The 20,404-nt window shown below is 46.9% G+C and overlaps 1 protein-coding gene across 2 annotated transcripts in view; it reads left to right on the top strand.

Annotated features, from left to right (window-relative positions):
• Positions 1-16,963: 16,963 nt before the first annotated feature.
• KSR1 (kinase suppressor of ras 1) overlaps positions 16,964-20,404 on the top strand; it is a 176,332-nt gene continuing 172,891 nt past the window's right edge. The window contains exon 1 of one of the 2 annotated variants that reach the window (XM_075590024.1): positions 16,964-17,662. In XM_075590024.1, the coding sequence (XP_075446139.1) occupies positions 17,432-17,662 (231 nt within the window). In that variant the 5' untranslated portion in view covers positions 16,964-17,431. The remainder of the gene's footprint in view (positions 17,663-20,404) is intronic. The other variant, XM_075590023.1, reaches the window with a different exon arrangement.

The raw sequence follows: 20,404 nt of genomic DNA, 5'->3' as shown, positions 1-20,404 counted from the left end.
ATCTGGTTACTGATGGCATCTTTGGCGAAATACTTTTTTAAGGCCAACTTTCTGGCAAAATTCTGCACATCAATAAACAGATTGAAGCTGTTGGGCCCACATACAGGGGCGAATGTAAGGCCCTTACCCAAGACTCTCTTTTCCATATTGTTTAGGGAATATTTGCTAATGTTAAATATATTTTGATACATTTCTCTGCTGTCAGATTTTACGTTGCATCTCTTATTCCTACCTCCTCTTCTCCCCCTGAATCGTTTTTTCTTTTCTTGTGGATGTTCACATGAAGCATTGAATCTAAAGGAGGTTTTAAAACTTTTGTGATTTTCACCTCTGGAAATATATGATCCCTCTCCTTCCTCCACTCTAAAAAAGAGAAGGCTGGTTTGTTACTCTGGGAGGGGAGAGGTTGATATATACTTCCTTCTGCCTCTACTTCAATCTCATCTGTAGAGAGAACCTCAAACTGATTGTGGGTGGGGATAGGTTCCAACTGTGGTGTTATATCAGTGTTCTTCTTGATGGTATGGTTGGGTTTGCGTTGCAGAATGAACTGCTGTGTGTTATGAATGGGTAATGGGGAATTTGGTATGGGAAGACTGGAGACTGTGGTATGAATACTAGGGCTGTTAACCGGAGCCTTTATATGATTTGACTCCTTTTTTTTGGTATAATTGTTATTGGAACGATAGTTTTTCTTAAAAGGTTTTCCCTTCGGATCTTTAATATCCTGTTTCCAATTTCTATAACACCCTGTGTCATAATCCACCTTGTCACGTAAAATTTTTGTCTGTTTATTACTTACTAACTCTAGTTCCATTTTGTCAAGTCTTTTTTTGACTACTGGTTCCAGAGCCAGTAATTCATTATTGTCCTTAAATTGTTCCAATTTGACTTGAAGAGCAATAATTTGCTCATCCAATTCTGAAAGGGACTTCTTACGTTGTTGTACCAACAATTGCATTAATTTAAATGAGCATTCATCTAGGGCTTTATTCCAATCCCTCATGAATACTTCATTTTTAGTCTGTGGTAGGAGGTTTGAATATCCTTAGGCCACGTGGTATGCGATTAAATTCACCGTATTTACTAAGTGCTATGACTTCCCATAGTTGTTTTGTTTCTAAGGTAAGCAGTCTTTCCAACTCATTAATGAGTGGATGAAAGTCTGCTGAAGGAGATTCCAGTACAGGAATTCCATCTTGGTTGCTGAAAATTTGGTCTATATTAAAACCCCTCTGTGAGCGTGAATGAAATAATGTATTCATAATATCTAAAGCTGCTACACAAATATGTACAATAAGCAAAAATGTGAAAAAGAAAAAATGTGCACAAGCGCTAAAGACTAAAACACCAGTGTGACAATTGCAAAATATATATATATATATAAAGGCTGCCTAGTAATACTGTCAGTACTGACAGAGAAAGTGAAAGTGAAAACAAAGAAAAACCTGGCGCCAAAAGTTCATTGGATAATCCTGTACTCCTCAGGGGATCAGCACACTTGCTTGACAGGCCATATAGGGAAAAAACACAAACAGACACAGATCATAGTGCAACACTTGGGGCAAACCTCGTGCCCATGGCGGTACCACATATCTGCAAATAATACTGTAAATTATAACAAAAATAATTGTGTGTTAATATAAATCTAATCCCATCCATCAAGAAGGCCTTAAGGGCAGAGGATAAGGTGTTGTCTTCCTCGAACTCCCTTCGGATGGCCTCACATCCCTGTTGATGGTCTATTATTGTATACAGGGATGTGACATCACCTGTTACCCATACATAACTAGACCTCCAATCAATCTCACGCAAGATTTGCAAGACTTGTGTAGTGTCCTTCAAATGTGAATCTAACTTCGCTACTAGTGGCTGTAAATAATAATCTATAAATTGAGATAAATTGGACGTGAGTGATTGTATTCCTGAAATAATAGGACGACCGGGGGTGTGTGTAAGATCTTTATGAATCTTAGGGATAAAGTAAAATAGAGGTATACGTGGGTGCAAATTATTCAAAAAGTCAAACTCATCCTGCGTGATAGCTTGATTGGCAAGTCCCGTATCTAAAAGGGTAACTAATTCAGAGTGATAGATGTCCGTTGGGTCACTAGCAAGGGGGAGGTAAGTAGTAGTGTCACCAAGAAGTCTTCTTGATTCTTGGACATAATAATTACTGTCCATCACTACTACTCCCCCACCCTTGTCGGCTGGTTTGATAACAATCAAATCGTTATTGGCCAGTGAAGACTCTTTGTTTCATTGCCTATATTTGCCTTGCTGCTTGTAAGTAGGGCTCTGATTTTTCACATCTGGATGACCAGCGGTGTTCTCATTTGTCCAAACCAATTTATGGCATAGTTCTTTTTATTTAATAAATTAGTTTTTATAGTCACTAGGAGTCTCTATGTTATATGTGCAGTGTGTGTATTAGTGTAGACCTGTTTTAACCCTACAGTGTTGCACTATGATCTGTGTCTGATTGTGTTTTTTCCCTATATGGCCTGTCAAGCAAGTGTGCTGATCCCCTGAGGAGTACAGGATTATCCAATGAACTTTTGGCGCCAGGTTTTTCTTTGTTTTTACTATTCCTTCAGCGGATACAATGTGTCCTACGTAGGTCACCAATGTCCTACAGAATTGGCATTTATCTAAGGACAACTTGAGCCCCTCTCGGGCTAGACGGTCGAGCACCTCCAGGAGCCGGGTCTCATGTTCCTCTAGCGTTCGGCCGAAAAAGATGATGTCGTCCAGATACACCAAACATTCTCGACGGTTCAAGTCTCCCAAGGTTTTCTCCATTAGTCATTGGAATGTGGCCGGCGCCCCACAAATGCCTTGTGGCATGCAAATGAATTGATAGAATCCCAACGGACAGATGAAAGCAGTCTTCTCTTGATCCTCGGGGCTCATGGGTACCACTTGCTCCCATTGAGGGCATTCAGGATCTCTTCTATGTGTGGGAGGTTATATTGGTCAGGAATCGTGCGATTATTCAACATCCTGTAATCCACACATAGTCTCACAGTCCCATTCTTTTTCCTCACCACCACGATGGGTGAGGCGTAGGGGCTCCTTGACTCCGTGACGATCCCGGCCTCCTCCATCTCGTGAATCATGGGCTGTACATCATCGACGTCCCTAGGGGCGATACGCCGGGAGCGCTCCCAGAAGGGAGTCGTATCATTCATCCGGATAGTGTGCTGGGCACTGCGACTGCACCCCACATCCATTTCTCCAGTAGAGAAGACGGCACGCCTGCCTTCCAATTGGCCCCTCAATCTCTCCTTCCAATCTTCGGGCAGCCCGGACGAGCCAAAGTCGAAGTCCAGTCCTGCCGAGGGGCATTCAGCTCGGGCGGTTTTGACCTGAACGCCCTCATCCACTAGACTGACCGGGTAGATCCGACCCAATTTCTGTCCTGCATCTATAGCCATGGTGAAGGGGGATAGATTCTGTATCAATCCATAGATGCGACGAGGAATGGCAGCAGGCCAATCCCGAAATTCAGGCACTATCCGGTATCCTCTTCGAGCGTCTTCTTCCGGAATGCTTTCCAGCGACAAGAGATGTTCAGTGTCTTCTAGCTCGGCATACGAGCACCAGGCTGGCATTCTCTGTATTGCCCCTGGCTGAATTTCCATTAGGCCGGCTCTGCCGCAGAACAACAGACCATAGTCCTCGAGGTCCGAGGCTGGGGGGTCCGGGTCCACCTGAACGAGCTGCAGTTGAAGACTGGACATGGGCAATTCATTAGTCTCTTGCAAATAGGCTCGGATAACTGCTTGCACAATGTCTGCATTGGTCCCCAGGATGATCGGGTACTTGGGATATCCTTGGGTTCCAGACACACGAGGGCGTCCACGTTCATAGGGTGGGACTTCTCGGTGTTGAGCTGCTGAATCTCTAGCGACACTGTCATGATGCCATCGATAGGATAGTCTTCATTGCTCAGGCCCCTTACTTTGATATGTTCAACCGACTTCAGGGGTTTGGTCTGGAGATGTTGATCATAGAACCCCCGATATATGATGGTCACTTGTGACCCCGTGTCCAGCAGGGCGGAGGAGTAGATGCCAGCCACTAGCACGCGTATGAGAGCCACCTGTCCCACCCGATTATTCCAGTCACGGGGACATTCACTATTTCGGGTGGAGGTCGGATCTGGGTCAGTGGGCTCCCGGGGCTCAGTGAGGGCTGGTGCCACTACGGCCCCTCCACTGGCGGCGTATACTCCGCAGACCATGGCATTGGGCGTGAACTTCTTGGGGGAAGGACTCCGGTCGCGAGATTCCCCCATCCGGCAGTCATAGGATATATGTCCTTTCTTTCCGCACTTGTAACAGGACAGATCCCGGGGCGGTGTGCGGCGGTTCTAAGGGGGAGAGGTTCTCCCCGAGTACTTCGGCCGCTCGGACCCGGGCTTGTCCGGAGGGTCTTCCTTCTTTTCACTAGTTCCCTTACTTTTGGGATTGGTAGTCCCTTTTGCTTTCTGCGGAGAATGAAGCATTAGATGAGCCTCGTGTTCCTTGACTTCCTGTAACAACTTGATGAACGTATGGGGGCTCCCCCGGGTGAGGTTATCACGAATTATGTTGGCAATGGGGTGGCTAGGGCTGGACCCTCGCAGATATTGCTTACGGAGATATTCATCCATTTGAGAAGCTATAACATACTTATGGTGAAGCAAGGGCCCTAACGCTATCTGCACCCGATGGATGTAGGCGGATAAGTCTTCCCCTTCCTTCTGAATAATGGCATAGTATTTGGGCCACAGGGCTCCATCATCTTCTGCCACGCCATAAGCCTCCGTCAAGTACTCGACCATCATTCGAGAAGTCAAGTCAGGATGCTGCTCTCGATGAATACTGACCAGAGTGGACGCTGGGGGTCTCAAGCATTCCATGATGCCTTGGTGTTTCACCGCGTCCGTACAGGACCATTCCTCCATTACACCCCGGGTGTGTTCCTTCCAGAGGTCTATCCCATCTTCCCCCATTGGAACGGGCAGGATCCCCGTGAAAGCTTTCAATTTCCGGTAATTTTGGGAGTGTGTAGCCAGAGTGATGGCTTCCACTAAGGGCGGTAAACTGGTTGGGGCGGTCAGCTCGTCGTTAAGTTTCTGCAGCATATCCCTACACAGTCAAGCTTCCTCGGACGCACTGGACCCCTGGTAACTGAAGTCCGACCGACAACTACCCGCGTCACTGGCCGGGTAATTAGCGGAGGTGGGAGTATGACAGTCGTCGCCAAGCACCTCAGTGGGTAGGTCCCTGAGTGGGTAGACAAAGGGGCTTCCGCCAGGTGGAGAGTTGGGGAGCTGTAAGTATTGGGGAACAGAGGGCTCAAGTACCACTAAATCTCAGTGACAACCAACTAGCAGGGTGTTCCACTTGGCGTCTTGGTCTGTGAGGATGTCCACCAGGCGGGCTTTGGAGAATCCGGGTAGTTGTCGTAGGGCCGTTTGTAAGGTCTCTAAGGGCAAGACCATAGGAACTTGACTCACGGCCACAACGCGGCGGGAGAGAGTTTGCATCTGCCGCGCCCAATCGCGCACGCTCTGGCGCGAGGGGAGAGTCATTGTGGACAGGTGGCTGTGCGTGTATAGCAATGGGGCATCCCAGGTCTAATCTCAGCAGCGTCTCCAAATGTAGCCCTGTTTCCTAGTAAATACAGTACGCTACCAATGCTGTGTGACCTGTTGGCTCGCAGGGCCTGAGCCTCCGCCACGGAGAGCCTGGGGCACTCGTAGAAATATTGGTAACCTCTTACTTGGTGCAGCGCCTCCACCTGCGATGGCTCCCACCAGAGGGGGAGTGGTTCCTCGCAGGACAAATATATATCACTCCACACACACAGCATGTAAAATAACCAATGACTTTACTAACGCAACCATATGTATGCATGTAATTAACAGGTGTCCCTCCCTAGAGGAGACACTAACTACTGCGTCTCGCAGGACGCTACCCCCTTTACCGGTTGCTCCCACCCCATGTCTAGTACCCACACTCAGTGTTCCCCCACTCTCAAGGGAGATATGTGTGTGTGTGACTGCGCAGCCCCTATGTCCTGATATAGATATATGGTATAGTTGGTGCACTTGATGATGTTACCTGCCGAGCGTTCCAGCGCCCGGGCCTGCCAAGGAACTTCACAAAGTGTCAGACGACGGATGCTTTACAGGACTACCTTCCGGGGCGATCCCACCCGGTCGGCTGCTGCTGCGGCTGTTGAGGTCTGAGCCCAGACCTCTTGCTTGATAATTGCACTGTCTCTGTGGTTATAGTTCTCCAGTGGGCACTAAAGGGAACTGTAACCTAACTGAGGGCCGGTCCCTACTTTCGCTCCACTCTATGGGGACTCAGGGCCTAACTGGGCCGGAGTATATGGCCTAGTGTAGGGGCTACTGGCCTCCCCACACGTAGAGCTCCTTCTCCTTCCTCCTCCCGTTCGGTTCTGACAAGCGTGCTCCCCCTGCGCAACCTCTAACCTTCCTCCCGATATCCTGGCCGCCCTATAGGCTCCCTGGCGTCACCTGGTTTCGCTATGCCTGCTGGGACTCGTAGCCCCGTGCGCTCCACCCTATAGGAGCCGCTCCTATTTCGCGGGCTTTGCAACCTCTGGCCACGCATGCACGACCTCTGCTCCATCGCCACCTCCACGGCCCGCTGCGCTTGCGTGAGCATCCAACATGGCGGCGCCCTGATCGCTTGGATACTGCGGAGCCTCCGGTACGTCGGAGCGCTCCCTGCACTCGCTGCAACCTCTCTGCGCATACAGCGATAGGGGTGAGTCTGGGGAGCCTGGCTACTTATATAAAAAGAATATCACTTGTGGGCACATTCACATGTCTTAGACAGGTCTGCAAGACTGCCATTCACATATATATATATATATATATATATATATATATATATATATATATATATATATATATATATATGTAGCCAGGTCCCCCTCTGCCCCGCAACCCCCCCCTCGTTACCTCCGCTGATGCGGGTCACTCGACAGACCCGACGGCACTTCTGGAGGGTAGGGGCCATGCAGGGAGTGCTTCGGCGCTCCGTAGGTTGCCGGCGGCTCCCGTGCAGGGCGCCGTCATCTTGGTAGAGTTCGCGCATGCGCAGTGAGAGCTCGGGCAGCCGGACCAGTTGCACATGCGCGAGGACAAGCGTGCAGACCCTAGCCTACCAGGGAAGGCTCTTGGACGGGACTACGAGTCCCATGAGCCGTAGGGGACCCCACATGACGCCAGGGAGCCAATAGGGCTTAGGATCTCCCTGCAGAGGTGATCTTGATACATTTCGCGCGCTGAAGGGGCCCACGTTAGTCAGGACCAGGAAGAGCTAGGGGAAGGAGGTGAGTGCAGGGGTCTGTGACCTACTGCATTAGGCCAGCAGCCCCCTAGGCCCCAGTTAGGTCCTGAGCCCCTCACAGCTTGTGGTGCTACAGGGACAGGCTCTAGGTTAGGGACCCTGCCACTTTAGTACCAGTGTTAGTTAGGGACACAGCAGACGCTGCGCTCCCCGAGAAGAGGCTTGGGCTCAAGCCTACGCCCAAAGAGACTAAGACTATCTCCAGGGTGGGATCGCCCCTGGCGGACCCTCGTACAAGGAAGGGCCGGATCGCAGACGGATCACCAAGCGGCGGATCCTTTTCGAAGTTGCTTGCAGGCCCGAGTGCAGGAGCACTCGGCAGGTACCTTCATGAGTGCACCAACAAATCATATATATTCTCACATAGTGGCAGCGCTGACCACGGGACAAAGGGGTTAACTGTGGACACGGTGTGGGGGTACACGGTGCTGGGTGCAAGGTACACTCCTAGTGGAGTGAATGACACTTTGGACTGCGTTACATGTTGTGGAGTTACCCCCTAGGGGGAGTAGTATTATAAAGTACACAGTGGTTATTGCTGAAACTGATGTAAAGTGTTACGGTTATTCTGCGTATACAGTAAACTGGTTATATAAATCTAAGTGTATGTACTTATTGTTTATTTGGGTCCTGTGTAGGCAGCCTTCCACATTCCTAGAACCCTACACAGGTGGAGGCGCTGCAAACCAGATCGATCCGGAAGACTCACCCCAGGTTCCCAGTAAGCGGAGGCTCAGGCCTCTTGTGAACCTACAGGTATACGCACCACACCTGGTAACACGTAGGTTTCCCCTCACACACACTATATCTGTGATTGGGATAAGGGAAGTACCCGTTACATATATATATATATATATATATACAGTGTTCGACAAACCTATACATTTGCTCACCCCGGGCGAGTGGATTTAACCCCCGGGCGAGTAAATATTGGCCCAAGCAGCACACGTTTGGTACGAGGTGGCGAGTAGATTTTTTTGTGTGGCGAGTAGATTTTTGGGTGATTTGTCAACCACTGTATGTATGTATATATATATAAATATATATATATATATATATATATATACTGTACATCTACAAGAAGGTATTTGGGGTAAGGGTGGCAGAGGAGTGTCAGGTCGGCTCTAGTGGTATGGGTTTTAGGAAAATGAACATGCTTTTTAAAAAACTGCCGGGACAGACTGATAAAGATGAAGGCACTTGGTTCTGTGGTGTGATGGCTGCGGAGGCCGAAGAAGGTGGAGAAAATAGTGCAGAGATGGAAGTTGCAGCCCAAGAAGAAAGGTAGACTGGAACCAAGAGGGGTCAGAAGATCCAGACCGCCATCCAGATTGAGCCCAAGCGAGGAGGTGGCCGAGAAGGAAATGCATATCAGAGTGACACGCAGAGCAGTTCTGCAGGTGGGAGCTATGGGCTCGTGGTGGGTTCCAGGAGCAGTGCGTGAGGGGAGCAACCAGACGATGGTCAGCCACCAGAAAAGGTCAAAAGGGGGCAGCAGGCTTAACACGAGATGACCTGCAGGAGGTATAGGGATCGGGTGAGCGGAGTGAGGCGCGGATAGCAGACTTGTCATAGGCCCACTCGAGAAGAGGCAGCATGGGAAGGCAGGTTTGAAGATGAGGAGCTGGGAGAATGGGACATGGAATGGGTGGCTGGCTTACCTTGGGCCCACCCAGGAAGATTCAGGGATGTGGCTGCAGTCAGCAGAGGGAGAAGTTATGAAGCGCAAAGACATAAAGAGGCAAAGGCTGTTGGAGAGAAACCAAGGTCTGACAGCATGACAGGTACACAGGAACGCTACAGCGGCCTGGTGATGCAGCACGGAGATGAAGAAAGGACCTAAGAAGAGGTGGTTTTGAGAATGAAAGAAGAAATGAAGTGCAGACGAACCAAGGCTCAGCTGCAGCAGAGCAGGTTTAGCTGATAGTGAGTATGAAATAGATAGAGCAGCGGTGCGCAAACTGGGGGGCGCGACCTCCAGGGGGTGTGGGGGATCTTGTAGGGGGGGCGCGGGCGGTTACATAGGCCCCACACTCTTTCCCACAGCATTTAAATTAAATGCCGGGGGAAGCGTGAGGCCTCTGTTTCTCACTTACCTGCTCTCTGCTGGTCTTCGGCTACGCGTCGCCATGGCAACACGGTGTCAAATGATGCCATGTGACGTCACACATCACCATGGCAACGTGCATCAAATAACGCGGCGGGGTCATGTGACGTGATGTCACATGACCACAACTTTATTTGACGCCGAGTCATCGGGAGAGGGGGGGGGGTGCAAACGCTGCGGCTCCCAGGCGCAGCTCAAGAAGTTTGCACGCACCTGAGATAGAGTGTGGAGGGTCCTGCAGATTAGGACAGGTGATTTAAGGGTTGGAGAGCAGCACAAGATTAGTCAAAGTCAGGTTGCGGTAGTTTGTGGGAGTATTTAAAGCCCTTGTGGGAAAGTTGAAAACAGGCTCACTAGCGGTAGATGCAGGTGTGATTATGGGTGCGTGTTTAGTAGGTTTGCAAGTGATTTTGGGGGCACAGTCTTTAATAAGTGAGGGGTTATCGAATAGAGCCCATAGGGAACCTTATACAGTCATGTGAAAAAGAAAGGACACCCTCTTTGAATTCTATGGTTTTACATATCAGGACATAATAACAATCATCTGTTCCTTAGAAGGTCTAAAAATTAGGTAAATACAACCTCAGATGAACAACAACACATGACATATTACACCGTGTCATGATTTATTTAACAAAAATAAAGCCAAAATGGAGAAGCTATGTGTGAAAAACTAAGTACACCCTTACTGCTTTCATAGGAATTAAGATGCTAAGTAGCAGACAGGTGCTGCTAATCAAATGCCCTTCATTAATTGATCATCAGCAAGTGTGACCACCTCTATAAAAGCCGAAGTTTTAGCAGTTTGCTGGTCTGGAGCATTCAGGTGTGTGTTAGCACAATGCCAAGGAGGAAAGACATCAGCAATGATCTTAGAGAAGCAATTGTTGCTGCCCATCAATCTGGGAAGGGTTATAAGGCCATTTCCAAACAATTTAAAGTCCATCATTCTACAGTGAGAAAGATTATTCAAAAGTGGAAAACATTCAAGACGGTTGCCAATCTTCCCAGGAGTGGACATCCCAGCAAATTCACCCCAAGGTCAGATCGTGCAATGCTCAGAGAAATGGCAAAATACCCAAGAGTTACATCTCAGACTCTACAGGCCTCAGTTCGAATGTTAAATGTTAAAGTTCATGACAGTACAATTAGAAAAAGACTGAACAAGTATGGTTTGTTTGGAAGTGTTGCCAGGAGAAAGCCTCTTCTCTCTAAAAAGAACATGGCAGCACGGCTTAGGTTTGCAAAGTTGCATCTGAACAAACCACAAGACTTCTGGAACAATGTCCTTTGGACAGACAAGACCAAAGTGGAAATGTTTGGCCATAATGCACAGCCCAATGTTTGACGAAAACCAAACACAGCATATCAGCACAAACACCTCATACCAACTGTCAAGCACAGTGGTGGAGGGGTGATGATTTGGGCTTGTTTTTATAGCCACAGGACCTGGGAACCTTGCAGTCATTGAGTCGACCATGAACCCCTCTGTATACCAAAGTATTCTAGAGTCAAATGTGAGGCCATCTGTCCGACAGATGCTAAAGCTTGGCTGAAATTGGGTCATGCAACAGGACAATGATCCCAAGCACACCAGCAAATCTACAACAGATTGGCTGAAAAAGAAAAGAATCAAGGTGTTGCAATGGCCCAATCAAAGTCCAGACCTCAACCTGATTGAAATGCTGTGGCTGGACCTTAAGAGAGCTGTGCATAAACAAATGCCCACAAACCTCAATGATCTGAAGCAACGTTGTAAAGAAGAGTGGGCCAAAATTCCTCCACAACGATGTGAGAGACTGATAAAGTCATACAGAAAACGATTACTTCAAGTTATTGCTGCTAAAAGTGGTTCTACAAGCTATTGAATCATAAGGTATACTTAGTTTTTCACACATGGGTTCTCCATTTTGGCTTTATTTTTGTTAAATAAATCATGACACGGTGTAATACGTCATGTGTTGTTGTTCATCTGAGGTTGTATTTACCTAATTTTAAGACCTGCTCAGGAACAGATGATTGTTATTATGTCCTGATATGTAAAACCATAGAATTCAAAGAGGGTGTACTTTCTTTTTCACATGACTGTACGTGTAGTGTTAGTCCGTTACGTATGCACTTATCTATAGAAATGAAGGAAAAGATATGGAAAAGTGATTTTATTGATTTCCTAACTTTGTTACCTTTTGATAAAGAGACGTTGGAAAATACAGATAGACAAGAAAAATTGAGAGCAGATTTTGAAGGGAAAAGGGGATTAGCTAGAACATTTGATAATTGGCTGCAAGGTTTTGCTATACTAGCTAGTGTGATTGGTGAAAAAAACACCCCAACATTGTTCTGCGATGTTTAGTTACATGGATATGATATGGGGGACCTATGAGGTGTATGGCAGGATGTCATGGTGGAAATATTAAGAGCATTTAACAAAACATTTAAATTGGGATGTAAAAGAAATTGATTTATGGTTGTAGTTAATTACTCTGAATTGGCCCTCACCCTTTCCAGTGGTTGCTGGCGTCTCCGGGCAAGGAATTCAGCAGGGCGAAAAATGGAGTATGCAGGTTGTTTAATGAGAGCTCCTGTAAGTGGTACAGCACATGCAAATATAAACATCGATGTTCCTATTGTGGAGGAGCTCATTCAGCACTGTGGTGCTGTAAAGCAGCAATACGGGTTAACTTAAAAAAAATTAAAAATAAAGAATTGTTATTTTTTATTACAGGATTGAAGAAGGGGTTCTCCAGAACTGAACTGCATTCATTTCAGCTACGGGACCAACTGCTTCAAGAGATACTTACCTCCGTAGGGGGTGCTGGTATCTCTGCTGAGTTTAAATTTCTAGATCACGTGGGCCAATAGGAAGCCGCACTGGATGACATCACTGCTTCCTATTGGCCCGTGTGACGCAGGACATTTAAACCGCCATTAGATTAGGCACGCAGTTTCTCTACCTGCAGGGATAGCGGCACCCCAGCGGAGGTAAGTATCTCTGGAAGCACGGGGTCCCTGGAGCTGAACTTAACACAGTTCAGCTTTGGAGACCCCCTGCAAGCCTGTAATAAAAAATAAATATATATATCGTTTTAAAGTGGACTCGTATTGCTGCTTTAAAAAAGGATAAATGGGCAATTTTAGATCATGGTCTATGGAATTTAATAGGGGGAGCGCCAGTGAGCATTCAAGAGATGGGCCCGTGGCTAAGCAAGAAATCCAAGAAACGGGAGGAAGAAATTATTAAAAAGGGGTTTTCGCAGGATTTTTGGATACTATTGAGTTAATGCAGCTATGTTATTGGGCTGGTGATTTAAAAAAAGTAATAAAGTTATGGTTGGAGAAAAATTGTTAGGATACCGGTACCTCTGCACCGTCCGCGTAACCCTCGCACTACCCAGAGCGCACAGTGGAACTTCCCCCTACCTGCAGCCACTCCCGCGGGCCGTCAGCTCGGCCGTCGCCGAGGTCCCGCTTCTCTCGTCCGCTCCTTCACCTTCTAGGCGGGAGAGGCGGTCCTTCCGTCCCACACGCGCGCGTGCGCCTCCCTTCGGCACGGGCCGCTTGCACGCCCTGCTTACAGTGCACACGCCTGCACCCGTCCCTTATCCTCCACTCCTGGTGTGAGTCTCCGCCCCCCTACACCGCACGGCCACTTCCTGAGTTCTATAGTGCTCACCTGGGTACCTTCAGCTGTACCTATCCTGAGGAGCTTCCTGCAGTCCTCCTGTTCCACCCCCCACCCCTGATTGGTCTCTCATACCTTATCAGGCATCCCTGAGCCCTCACTCATCGCTCGACATACTTTCTGCATGGAGCTAATGTGCTATTCTCTCAGTGATTCCACAGATTCTGACACGGCTCGTACGACTACCCCCTTTGGCTCTCGACCTCGGCTCTCCTCGGACTTTGTATTCTCTGGCACCCCTCGATCACGGCTTGGACCCCATCGCTTCTCCTCTCTCCGCTCCCTGACCTCGGCAAGGCTTCCACGATTCTACTCCAATACCCGGTACCGGCAAGTATTGTCTACGTTACCTATCTCAGGCCTGGCAACGCTTTACTCCACACTCCGGACGTGCTCCCTTTGCTGCGGGTGCATGTATCCTTACTAACCCCTTCAGCACAGTGGACGGGTCTGGTCTGCGGGCAGCACCGGCGTAACAAAAATGAATGAAGGAGGTACTGCTAGAAAGGATGGCTGTACCTTTTTCAGACATGCCGTTTGAAAATCTTAGAGTGTCTCCACTTGGTCTGGTTCCTAAAAAAGAGCCAAGAAAGTCTATTCATTTACCACCTGTCATAACAGAAAGGGGATTCAGTAAATGATGACATAGATAAGGAAAATTATAAGGTGCTGTATACCATGCATATATTGACAGGGCTCTAGATTTAGTAAGAGAAGCAAGACAAATGGCGCTTTTAGTAAAAACGGATATTGAATCTGAATTTCGGTTGTAGCCAGTTCATCCCTTTTTGTTACTATTTGCTAGGTTGTTCGTTGAAGAATGAATCATTCTATGTGGATATGTGTTACTGAAGGGATGTTCAATATCCTGATACTATTTTGAGATGTTTAGTACTTTTTTGGAAGGGGTCGTACGTCAAGAAGCAGGTTACACTTCAATTTTGCATTATTTAGATAATATTTTGTTTGTGGGACCAGCAGATAAATAATTGTATTCAAATTTATTGAGAACGTTTAAAGGTATTGCTAAAAGTTTTGGAGTACCACTAGCAGAAGGTAAGGTGGAGGATCCAATGGCTGTAATATCTTTCTTGAGTATAGAAAACGATATTATAAAGATGGTTTTTAGGTTATCGCAAGACAAATTGTGGATCACAATTTGTAGCTAATGTGACGGGTTGTTAAAAGATAGTTTTAAAACAGCTGCAATCATTATTCGGGCATCTAACATTTGCGTGTAGGATAATGCCTATGGGTAGAAGTTTTTTTTGCAAAAAGTCTAGCAATGGCAATAAGAGGAATTAAGAGCCTGCATCATTTTGTCAGGATAAAAAAGCCAATAAAGAAAGATTTGGTAGTATGTCAAACTTTTCTGTTGACGTATAACGGGAGATCTTTTGGCAAGCTGAGGGAATTCAAAATGGGGGGTTGAAGTTGTTTACTGACGCAGTGGGTTTTGGTGCCTTCCTTGCAGGGGATTGGTGTGTGGAAAGATGCATTGTTTGGTGCATTAAGGATGGCAGAATTAGTAGCAGCGAGTGTATTAAAGGGGGGGGGGGGTGTATTCAGAGAGAGGAAGTTTGGTTTACGAGTGTTACGGGTATTTCCCCCACCCTATCACAGATTGTACTGCAATTGCGGAGAAACATATAATGTTACCATAGGTGTGGTGCATTACCTGTTGGCTTACAGGAGGGCTGAGCTTCCGCCATTGGGGAACCTGGGGCAATTATACTAGGGTACTCACTTACAACGATGCAACGCCTCCACCTGCGATGGCTCGCACCAGAGGGGGAGTGGTTCCTCGCAGGACAATACACAATAACCCCATACAACTGATTGGATAAGAACTAATATCTTTACTAACGTGCATAGAAAACATGCAATATCAACCTATAGCACCAGGTGTCCCTCTCTAAAGGCAACCTGACACGACGTCTCCCTGGGCGCTAACGCTAACTTGCACCAAGGAGGGCGTTCACACTTTATGCGTCACGGCGGACGCTAACACTTATGCGTCACAGCTACCATCCCCACACAACACTTCCACCCCATGTCCGGTGAACCCAGCCCAAAGTCTCGCACTCCCAAGTCATATACCAGCGTGTGTGTGTGTGTGACTGCGCAGCCACTATGTCTGAGATAGGCCTTGTTGGTGCACGTGAGGTGATGGGTTACCTGCCCTGGCTCCAGCCACGGGTGCCGCTATACCACTGGGTTTGGATCGCTGGGGTGTCCTCCGACGCGGGGGGAATTCCGGCGTGGATAATATCACCGCTCCTCCACGCCGTCTGTACCTTGGCGAGAACCGGCTGATATCCGCAGGCCGCAGTCAATCCTTGCTTGGCCTCCAAACAATCAATATGCTTGTTCACTACTAACACTAGATAATGGGGCAGGGTCCCTAACCTAGGGCCTGTCCCTACCACACTCAGCTAGGATGACTCAGGGATGTCTGGGGCCTAGGGGAGTACTGGCCTAGTGCCGGGAGTCACTGACTCCTGCACCCTACCTCCTTCCCCTAGCTGCTCCTGTCACCAACTGCCCAACGTGCTCTCGCCCGCGAAATGTACAACTGTGTTGCAAGCATTGAAGCCCTTGCAGCCCTATTGGCTCCCTGGCGTCATGGGGCCGCTCCAAAGGCTCATGGGACTTGGAGTCCCCTTACAGAGTCCTCTTCTCATTGGTGGCCATTCGCGCTCTTGACTCGCACATGCGCAATCTATCTCAGGGCCTGCCGTCGCATCTGCAGTCTGCGCCTGCGCGAAACACTGTCATGGCGGCACCCTGCTCTGCGAGCCGCCTCTACCTGACTCGCGCTATGCACACACACGCCCTACACCTTCCCACGCGCGGCTCTATTCTCTCTACAGCCGTAGTGAGTGTCCCGAGAGGGGGTCAGCAACAACCTCGGGGGACCTGGCTACATGAGGATAAGGTAACATTTAATTAAACACTCAGCCATGCTATATAGAACAAATGCTGGGTGCATCACGGATCTAGACACTGCAAATGAAGAAGATAAACATAGGACGAAAGCTGCTGCACATCAGTCGTAATAAACTAAAAGTCTTTATTAAAAAATAGTCAATGTTTCAGTGTTCATTCATCAGGACAGATGAAGGTGTGAATGAACGTTTACAGCAGTATGGTTCCTGTGACTTCACTTTTCTTTTTTTGTTTCAAACTGTTTTTATTTGTTTTTCAGTTATAATTAGGGTGGGGCTACAGAACAAAAAAGAAGGGGTGGGTTGGGAATGAAAAAAAAAATAAACCAACATAATTAAATTGACAATACATTACATCAATAATAATAACAACAATATAAATAATATTTAACAATAAATAATATATTACAACATATCAAAGTCTTCATATAATTAAATGGCATACGGTCGGGAGAGGAACAATATAACCAACACAATTAAAACAACAATAATACAATACAAGAATAATATTATTCATAATCAAAATAATAATTAACCATATTAATAACAACATATGTGGGAGGGAGAGGAGGGATAGCAAGAGACAACAGTGTCAACAATCTTGACCATTTTTCTATTTGAATTTGTATATGTTTGTAAATCCTGTAATATCTCCGGGGAAGGCACTCCCATACCTTTTTTCACCTTTCTCCGTAGAATTGTTCAGTGAGTTTTTCCATTTCTACCCTTCACTTTTCACAAGACAAGAGAGCAGCATCAGCAGCAGCAGCAGCTCAGACAGCAGGAGAAGACTACAAGCCCCAGCATCCTGTGCGCCTGACCCGAGCACCGTCTGACATTAAAAAGCACAGAGAAGGGAAAGCCAGCAGCGAGTGCTCAGTGGCGCTGCTGTCAGACTATTACTTCACCCGTCCCTTTCTATTTACATCAACTTGCTCTTCCCTACCACACTCCCCATGCATTTTTAATCCCATCTCTTTTTTTTTTGCTTCCATTTATTTTTATTTTTTTAAGGGGGGTGGTGGAGACGATCGAGGGATCTCCAGACTTATTTCCTAATCCCCACCCTCTTCACCCCTGCATTTATTTCTTCTTCTTTTTGAAGCACCCTCGGTCATGCACATTGTCACTTTTGCTATTTAATCATTTACCCATTTTTTTTTTGTTTGTTTTTGGCTCATTTTCGGTGGCATTTGGCCGATCTCAGCATTATTATTTTTTTTATTTACGATTTTTAAAATATATATATATATATTATATAGGTTTTTTTTGTTGCAAACACGTTTCCCCCCGGCTGCACGGTTCCCGATGCCGAGGGATGGATAGAGATCGGCAGATGGTAGAGAGGAAGAGGGGGGATGGTGCAGCCTCCGGTGCTGCTGCTGCTGCTGCGGTGCTGTCCGGGGAGAGCAGGCTGGCCCTGTCCTCCCGGCAGCAGTGCGAGCTCATCCAGAACATGATCGACATCTCCATGTCCAACCTGCGGGGGCTCCGCACACACTGCGCTGCCTCCAACGACCTCGCGCAGCAGGAGATCCGGACCCTGGAGGTGGGTGGCACTGTGGGGGGTGGGTGGGCGCTGGTTTGTTAACCCTTTCGCTGCGTTGCAGGCTGCTCACGTCCCCCCCCTCCTTTCTGGCATCCAAAGGACTATGGTTCCCAATTTCATTTTAACTCTATGCCCAGGACATACTTGAAACCGAGAGGTAACTCTCAATGTATTACTTCCTGGTAAAACAAAAATAAATACTGTGTGTGTGTGTGTGTGTGTGTGGTGGGGCTTAACCTCCTTGGCTGCCAGCAAAATAGTGTGTTGCCGAAATTGTTAAGCCCCACAATTAAAAAAAAATTTTTTTTTGCTGTCAGTATTTTTGACAGTTGTGTGTGTGCTGCTTTGGAAAGGGCTGTTCTGGCGCTGATGGGGTTAAGGAGGTGCGACTCTTTCCTCTAAGGGGTTAATGCAGCTTACATGCAGTGTATTGCAGGCATGTCTTGTACAGGAGGTGTTAAAACGTTAGGCTTGTTGCGTTGCGGGCCGCTCTGGCGCTGGAGGTGTTAAATGATGTGTACGTTGGCGTGTGAGGGGTTACGTTTAGCTGTGCGTTGCTATGCAGTGCGTGCAGGCGGCTCAGGAGTTATTAAACAGATGTATACGTTTCTGTTGAAGGGGTGTACATTGCAGGTTTCATTTGGCACTGTGGGGGTTAAATAGTTCTATAAGGGATTAAATTGCGTCCCACATTGCTTTGCAATTAGTTGTGGGCCCTCTCAGTGCTTAATAGGCTCATGCGATTTCCACAGTGCTTTGAGGCCGTTAGACTCACTCTGGCAGTTGGGCGATTAGGGTAATTTGCCCTGCACCCAGGGCTGTAACCAGCAAGAGAAGAATAAGGGGTGCATGTCTCCGCCACCTTCATTCACACTGCAGCAAATCATTTACACACTCTGTACATGGCAATGGCTAAACCACTAGCTGTCATGTCAGGGGATACAGAACGTAACAATGATTTTCTGTTGTCAGTTCTGTAAGGCACTTCAGAGGTGTGTAACCACAAAGTAAAGTAAGCACTGTGTGATTCCTGGTGTTCAGTGTAAAAAGGCAGGGAGACACGCTTGGGCAATGTATAGCAGTTTTTTAGTCTGAACCTTGTCACCTAGGAGTTTTTACCACCTAAGTTATTCAGCTGTTTCTTGTGCAGTTCCCATATTTTGATAGCAAGAAAACTTTCATGGGTTGTGCTAGCATAACAGAATTGATTATTGCTCCCTATAATGTCTCAAATTTAAATTCACTAATGTTTATACTCGCTAAAAAAATATATATTTATGAAATGAGTAACAGTGTATTTGTACCTCGGTCAATACATGTTATATATTTCCTATTATTCTCCTCATGTGCCCAGAGCCTGCATAATACCATTTGGCTTCTCTGGTGCAGCGTAACCTCTCAGAAAGACAATCTCGGTGACATTGGGCACAACATCTTTGAGTCTTGGTGTGTGTGGCGTCCAATTTTTTTCTTCTTGCTTTAACTCTGTAAAGCATGCATTAATTGTCACCATAAGGTCATACAGTATGTGCTTTTCTTATGCTTTTCCTGTTTATAATGCAGTAAAACATGGGTTCCCAACTCCAGTGCTCAAGAACCCCCAACAGGCCAGGTTTTCAGGATATGCCTGCTCCAGCATAGGGGGCTCAGTTGAAGACTGAGACACCTGGGCTGAAGCAGGGATATCATGAAAACCTGGCCTGTTTGGGGACAGACGGACTGGAGTTAAGAACCCCTGCACTAAGGTATTCAGGCTGGTGTGAGGTAGTCTTGCCCTTTTATTAGCTATGTCATGTGTTGCAGACACGAGTCCTTTTTCTAGGCTGGAGTTTGTAACTTTCTGACTTCTCACCCTCCTGCTGGCCTCTGTCGACTCATACAAGGCCTGTGAAGGGCAATAAAGTTATAACCACTCATTGAATGGTTGAAAACGTAATCTTTTTTTTTCAACCCCAGTCTTGCTATAACAAAAAATGGTGTCCCAGCCCAGCCCAGCCCAGCCCAAGCAATGTCGTGTGCTTTCCCTCTAACATTGATTTGTAATAAGAAGTCACTTCTGACGTTTGCGTATCTGATATCCTATTCCTGCAGTTCCGTTTGTCACCCCAAGATCTCGGGTGTATTCGATTTTTTTCAAAGTGTTTTATAACAAGAACATTTTTCCAAACAAGTGTCAGACCAAGAACGAGATGTAGGGATAAATATATTCAACAACCGTTTAATCAATGGAGACATGTAACGTCTTCTTAGTAGCTGAGATCTCAACCCCTTGATACTCCCTGAGAGTCAATGATGTCAGCATCACATGCACTGTATGATTTGAAGATCACAGTTTTTTTTTTTTATATATAAGTCTCCATCATGAGTTGTGACAGCTACAAATTCCTTATGGTGACCAACCTACTACCATGGGTGCTTGGGCGTCATCCCCCCAGCATTGTGATCTTCTCTCTCTGCTCTTCAAGTCACATTCATCTGTGATTTAGAGAATTGTAATGCCCATAGTGTCGAAATTACACAAGTGCTAATAAGTTAAAATGCTGGCTTTTCTCTAATCGGAGCATAGTTAATGAAACGGTTCATCATTTCAGTCCTGATGTCCTTCTAAAAAGTTCTGTCTTGGATCAAAATGTTGCGTTGTTTGTTGTTGTAACTAATTGTGCACTAATTGTGTAACTAATTTTTGTAACTAATTGTGCACTAATTAAACAGGCAGTCCCCCCTTCATATTTTTGCCTCATC

Source organism: Ascaphus truei, chromosome 3 (genome assembly GCF_040206685.1).
Source record: "Ascaphus truei isolate aAscTru1 chromosome 3, aAscTru1.hap1, whole genome shotgun sequence".
Classification (NCBI taxonomy): Eukaryota; Metazoa; Chordata; class Amphibia; order Anura; family Ascaphidae; genus Ascaphus; species Ascaphus truei.
The sequence above is the reverse complement of the archived record's forward strand: the minus strand, read 5'-3'. Positions and strand labels throughout refer to the sequence as shown.